The sequence below is a fragment of the Poecilia reticulata genome, linkage group LG1, assembly GCF_000633615.1.
Source record: "Poecilia reticulata strain Guanapo linkage group LG1, Guppy_female_1.0+MT, whole genome shotgun sequence".
Classification (NCBI taxonomy): Eukaryota; Metazoa; Chordata; class Actinopteri; order Cyprinodontiformes; family Poeciliidae; genus Poecilia; species Poecilia reticulata.
This window is the reverse complement of record NC_024331.1, coordinates 34,109,246-34,115,677: the sequence shown is the minus strand read 5'-3', so window position 1 is coordinate 34,115,677 and position 6,432 is coordinate 34,109,246. Positions and strand designations below refer to the sequence as shown.

Sequence of the window (6,432 nt, the reverse complement as noted above, 5' to 3'; positions counted from 1 at the left end):
GGTGTTTGTTGGCAGTGGAGTAAAGGACTGGTGTGAATGTGAAAACATTTATATCTGTGTGAGGTCATTTGAAGCTTTTGGGAAAAACTGATGTGTGACGGTGGATAATATGAGTTACATTTCATTTGTCTTTGGGTTGAATCGAGTCGTCCAGCTGCTGCCAGAGCTGCTCAACATGAAAACACGAAATCAAGACAGAAATGTAGAAACACAGCAGTCGTCATGGCAACATGTATAAATCTAATGAAGGTTTTTTACACAACAGGACAAAGGGAGGAGTCGTTATAAAAATGTGAACCTAAAAATGAAGTAAAGTGATGAGTTAAAATCAGGTCATAAAACAAGAGACAGAAAAACCTGAAGGAACCAAAAACCCTAAAAACAGTAAAAATCCTTCAGTTCATTGAATCCAGGATTCTTCACATCGAACCGGTTTAGTGCAGAACTTTATTCCTGCTTCATGAGCAAAGCTGGATTTAATCTGTCCTGTTCCGTCAGAATCCCTCAGCGCCTGCGAGTGACGGGAAGCCTCTTCATCATCATGCTCGTCTTCATCATCACTGCTGTCCTAGTCAAAGTTCCTCTGGAGCCGCTGCCTTTCTTCTCCGTAACCATGGTGAAGATAATCATCATCAACTGTGAGACATTTATTAATAATCATTTTTATTAATAATCATTTGATGAATTTTAGTCGGAATCTGAAACTGAGAATCTGAAGCTTGAAGTCATTTTCCTTTAATGTTCAGGTACTACAGCAGTACTACAGCAGTACTACAGCTGTACTACAGCTGTAGTACTGCTGTAGTACAGCTGTAGTACTGCAGTACTACAGCAGTACTACAGCAGTACTTCACCAGTACTACAGCTGTAGTACTGCAGCTGTAGTACAGCTGTAGTACTAGAGCTGTAGTACTGGTCTTTTCCAACATGTGTCTTTTCCTACCAGGTGAGAAAACACAACCACCTGCATATGAATAATGAAAATGATGAAGGTCAGACACATATAAGCTCCTTCTCCAGATGCTGACATGAAGCCAGATGCAGATTCACAGGAATAAGAAACTCCAGATGTTGGTTTTTCAGACCACAGCTGCCCTCATGCAGCACCAACCACTCAGACAGACACATCCAGCCTGAGCAGATCGGAAGCTAACTTTGGGTTAAGTGCCTTGCTCAATGATGCAGGGATGGAAGCTGGAATCAAACCCATAACACTGAGTAGTTCTAGAGCCCAGAAGACTCAGGGTTAACACACTCAGTTTTCTCACTACCGTCGTGCTAATCGGCCTGTTGAACTGTCGGCTACCTTGCAGCGTTTGGTGCGGTGCTGCAGGGCAGCCTCTTCGGGATGGCCGGTTTGCTTCCAGCTTCGTACACCACTCCCATCATGAGCGGCCAAGGACTCGCCGGGACCTTCGCTGCCGCTTCCATGATCTGCGCCATCGCAAGTCTGTCAGATAAGCTTTCAATAACTGATATGCAAGATAGTCTTCATTTGAAATGTCTTTAGTGATAGAAATGTTGACAGTAGGATGAATACATCACAAATGATTCATTGTGTCACTTCCTCCATCTCGTCCACTGCAGGTGGTTCTGAGCTGCAGGATGCAGCATTCGGTTATTTCATCGTAGCCTGTGTTGTGGTTTTCCTGTCCATCTTGTCCTACGTCTTATTGCCCAAACTGGTAAATCAAACTCTCAGCAGTATTGATCATCAGTTTGTCTCAGAGCTAAAGGTTTCATAGCCAGACGTCTTCTTTCTATATATATTCAGAAACATTTAAAGTGTAACTGACTCCCTATGAAGCACCTAGACACATTCTGAAAAAGGGGGTGGAGCCAAGGGCCCGAAGGGGCGTGGCTAAGTCCCTTTGACTGGCTTAGTGACTTTCTCACTGTATTTACTAACTTTTCTAACAACTAGCAACAAATCTAGAGATTTTCCTCTAAGTTGTAGATTTTCATGGTGAAAGCAGGAACTCCATGACCTCATCTGTGCTTAAAGAAACTTCCAGTACTTTTGTATCTCATTGCAGTTGAAATACTGCATGATTTAAGGAGAACAAATAGATAAAAACAGTTAAATTGCATTTTGCTACAGTTTGACCACTATTTCCTTGAAATGAAAAAATGATTACATATCTGCTTGTGTTCACTAAAGATGGAGTAATTTAGTGTTTTAAAGATGTGTATTATAAAGTTATTCTCTGGTCGGTGTGAATGCGTTACACTCCAATCAGTCAATGTACAACTTTGTACTGAAGTATAATATTTGAACTAAAGTTTTAAGAAACTTATTATAAAAGTTTCTTAGAACTTCCTTGCTGTGAAATGACCTGCAATTAGGTTCTTTTATAGCAAGTACTTTCTGCAATTACAGTAATAAACGCTACGCTTTGTAGAGGTACATTTTAACAATAATCCAGATGTAGCAGTAAGTAGCAGTATTTTGGCCAAATAGGCCAAATATTAAAGGGACAGTTATCTAAAAATCCTAAGTTTTGAACTTTAAAACATTTCCTGTTATTCCCCCATCAGGAAACTGTCCTTGATTCTTACATGAACATTTGAGAAACTATTGCCCAAGCGCCGCCTCCTCAGAGCAGAACTCCTACTCAGTTCCTCCAGACTAGCAGCAGCAATTAGCAAACACCTGGTGGAACTGTGCATCTGCTGAACTCTTTAAACAAACTCCTTCTCATTTCAACGCTGGTAACAAAATGCAAACAGCATCACAGAGGCGTGTTGAAGGCAAAGTGCCGGACAGAGCAGGAGTTTCTTAAAGAAGCAGGGGCCCAATTTGAAGGCATTAATTATGAAAACTGTATTTTAAGTTATGTTTGATATATAAAGCATTTTTATAGTAACTGAAGGTAACGTAGTTACAACCCTGATAGAAATCGGCTCCTTGTTCTGCGCTTTGCTTCGTCCAACGGATCCGGACTCTCATTGAGAAAAGATTACTTCCTGGAGGCGTGGCCTCTGCTGAGGTTTGAAATTTTAACCAATCACTAACGTTTCCCTGTGACGTCTGTAGTTCAATGCTAAGAAGCTAACCGGAAATTAACTACACTGTAAACCACCGTCCTCCACTGAGCAGCTGATTGGCCGACAGAAAATCTGCCAGGCCAATCAGAGTGAATGGGAGAAACACGAATGGTGCTGGGAAACAGAACTGTATTCGATCGGAGTTACAGCCACACAGTTACTGACTGTGGTATGAAACTGTGTGCCTGGAAAACTCAGAATGCTGTAAACATAAATAGCACCCATTACAGCTAACCTTCAGAAACAAGTCGATGTGGAGTTTAGTTCCTCTTGAAGCCAAACTCGATGAAGAAGCTCAGGTTGGTGATAGAAGATCTGTCATTAAAGAAAAACTCAGTTCATCATAAGAACTGAAATTTGTTTGTGTCTGACTGTGGTTCATAAATCAAGATGTAATAATGTGAAACTGCTCCTATGGTGGATGATTAATATGTGAAAAAAACTTTCATTTCAGACATTTTTCCAGTTTTATCAAGAAAGGAACAGAAAGCAAAGATCAGATGAGCAGAATGCCGTCACTCTGATGAACGCAGGTATGGAGCCCAGATTATTGCTATTATTCAGATTATTGTGAGTCACATATGTTGTTGTTTTTGTTCAGAGAATAAAGATGCTGCAGAAGATGAGAAACAACAAAGCATCTCCATGATGAAGATCTTTAAGAAGGTCAGACACTAAATCCACATTATTCTGTTTTAAAGTTCATCAGATTATTATTACGGTATTTTCCAGACTATAGAGCAAATCTCACTATAAGCCACATCTACAGAGTTTTAAAAAACTGGAAACATACATATATAGCGACACTCAGACTGACATGCAGGTTGGATGTGATTCTTGCTGAGACTCGCAGCTCAGCTGCAGACTCTGAAACTCTAGCAGGAAGGAATCGATCCTGGAGAAGTTGCTGATTCCGGTTCAGTGGAACGGCCACACTAATTTGGATGACTGGGATGAACAGAGATGTATCGGTGAGACTTTAGGGCAGGTTAACATTTAAAGCTTTCTGTATCTGGACTGGCTGGCGATCTCACATCTCCTGGAAGATTAGTGAGCGTAACGCTCCTTCTCTCCTCACTTCCTTCTGAAATCCTCCGTGTGGCTGGAGCAGAGCGCTCCCAAGGACTGGCTCTAGATAACGCCATCATATCAGACTGTTGCCTGGGAGACCGAGCTGCATGGTTTCCTGGTCATACACATGCAACACACAGACACAGCAAACAGATTCACTCTGTGATGTCACCGCCTTTCACTCATATCTTTGTATTATCTGAATGTTGCTACATGTGCATACCTCCCTGATGCATCTCTTCCTTGCCGTCTAGTTTATTTTATTACTTTTATAAATTGTGGAGTACTCATTATTTTAGACCAATATTATACTTTTTAGATTATTATGCATAGAAAATTCTATTAGTTTTTACAGAAAAACTCCTTGTAGCTTATAATTATGGGTACTTCTAATTATCTTGAAACCCAGAAAAGGAATTAAAACAAACTTTGAATCCAGACAAACTATTCGTTACCTTAGATCCTCATTAAGAACCACCTACTTTATAGAATCAAACATGGAGAACCAACATTTCGTTTTATGCCTCATAAATTATGGAGTACTTGCATTTACCTAGCAACCCAGAACAGGAGAATCTAGTTTATATACTTTTTAAACTATGAAGTACTTATTACTTTAGACCAGGGGTCCCCAAACTTTTTCCTGTGAGCCACATAACTTTTCCCTTCTCTGCTGGGGGACGGAGTCGGTTTGTAACAGAAAAACATTTGCAGGAGAGCCTAAATATTAAAATGTATTGTTTTCCAGAAAGCACAATCAAATAACCCTCTCTGGGTTCTTCACAGAACAAATCCAGGAAGGATTATAGTCCGTATTTTCCTAACTATGAGCCGCACCGGACTATAAACCACAACCCCAAAGGTTTTTTTATTTTATTTTTTTTAACCAGTAAACATATAAACCTCAGATTTCTCTGCCGCTCCAGGTTTTCCACACCATGCAGCAGCAGCAGAGGGGCGAACAGCAACATCTGAGTCATAACAGGTCGATTAATATCACATTTATTACGTTGAAAAATAAAAAGTTGCCAAGTTTAGATTTAACTGAACTGATTACGGTAGTTTCCGAACCGTAACAGTAAAAGTGCTGATCCTTCGTATCTTAGCATGTGCTAAATGAAAATGGGCGCCTTCTTCTTCTTTAGATTTCAACAGCAGCTTGCATCCATTATTGTTGCATTACTGCCATCTACTGGATTCTAATATCTATACCTCAAATTCTCATAATGATCCCAGTATTATTTAAAAAACTGTTAAATATCATTTCCCCTCAATGCTATTTAACTGATCAACATTCTCAAATTTCAACTCCCTATTAAAACCTAATTCCGTTTTAATGGGTGCTTCTTTCTTTCATTTCCAATTTTGACTTCCAATGATTCACTTTGTAATGGTCTCACTATCGTGTCTTGTACCAAAACTAACCATCAGCCAAACTCCTTTCACACGAGTCAGGATTAATTAGTTCTTCCTTTATTTCCATGTAGAATGGAGTGAAACTGTCAAAACACAAACAACTCAGGATGAGCTCAGAGCAGCTTACAGAAGTGTTTTACATTCAGATACATACATTAGAAGTACAACTGATACAACAGCTACCTCTGAATCCTATGAGCGGCAATGCTACGTAGCGACCTGAGAAATATTAGCAGCCTGCTGGTTAGCAATGACGTAGCACATAATCAAGGTATTTCCAAAACTAATTCAATAAACAAGCTACTTATTTTATCATATGTTAACATAAAGGCTCGTTTTGAAGTATAAGCTGCTACTTATAGGCATTGCTTGAAGAACTCGACCTGAATGCGGCGTTCATATCAAACACTGTTCATCTGCTCTACCGCTAGCAAACAACCGTACATAACATAAAAGTCCAGCAGTTCCCTAAAAGTCCAACAGATGGCAGCAATGCGCCATGCAAAACAAAACACCCAGTTTACAGGACACACTTCCTGCTAAAGAGCCCCCTGGTGGTTGAAGAAAAATCCACATATAATCCGGAAAATACAATATATGAAAAAAATCTGAATGCTCTCTGGTATTGTTCAGAGGGCCGGACCAAATGTGGAGGCGGGCTGGATCCGGCCCGTGGGCCGTAGTTTGGGGACCACTGGTTTAGACCAATAATTAGCTCATTATCATCCAGAGAAAATCCTTCTCTGGATGGGTTTCAGAGAAGGATTTTCCTTCATACTTCTGTTATGAGTACTCATAACAGAACCATCTCGTTTAAATGTTGCACAATACACCCGACCCCTCTGGCCCCTCCGACAGGTGGTGAGCCCATTGGAAGGGGGACCCACGTCTCCTCTT

The 6,432-nt window shown here is 40.4% G+C and overlaps 1 protein-coding gene across 1 annotated transcript in view; it reads left to right on the top strand.

The window, feature by feature from the left end:
• The first annotated feature begins 445 nt into the window (after positions 1 to 445).
• The window catches only part of LOC103471564 (equilibrative nucleoside transporter 1-like), a 10,702-nt gene continuing 4,715 nt past the window's right edge, over positions 446 to 6,432 (top strand). The window contains exons 1-5 of the mRNA XM_008420658.2: positions 446 to 638; positions 1,314 to 1,448; positions 1,588 to 1,685; positions 3,503 to 3,581; positions 3,650 to 3,714. Of these exons, the coding sequence (XP_008418880.1) occupies positions 461 to 638; positions 1,314 to 1,448; positions 1,588 to 1,685; positions 3,503 to 3,581; positions 3,650 to 3,714 (555 nt within the window). The 5' untranslated portion in view covers positions 446 to 460. The remainder of the gene's footprint in view (positions 639 to 1,313; positions 1,449 to 1,587; positions 1,686 to 3,502; positions 3,582 to 3,649; positions 3,715 to 6,432) is intronic.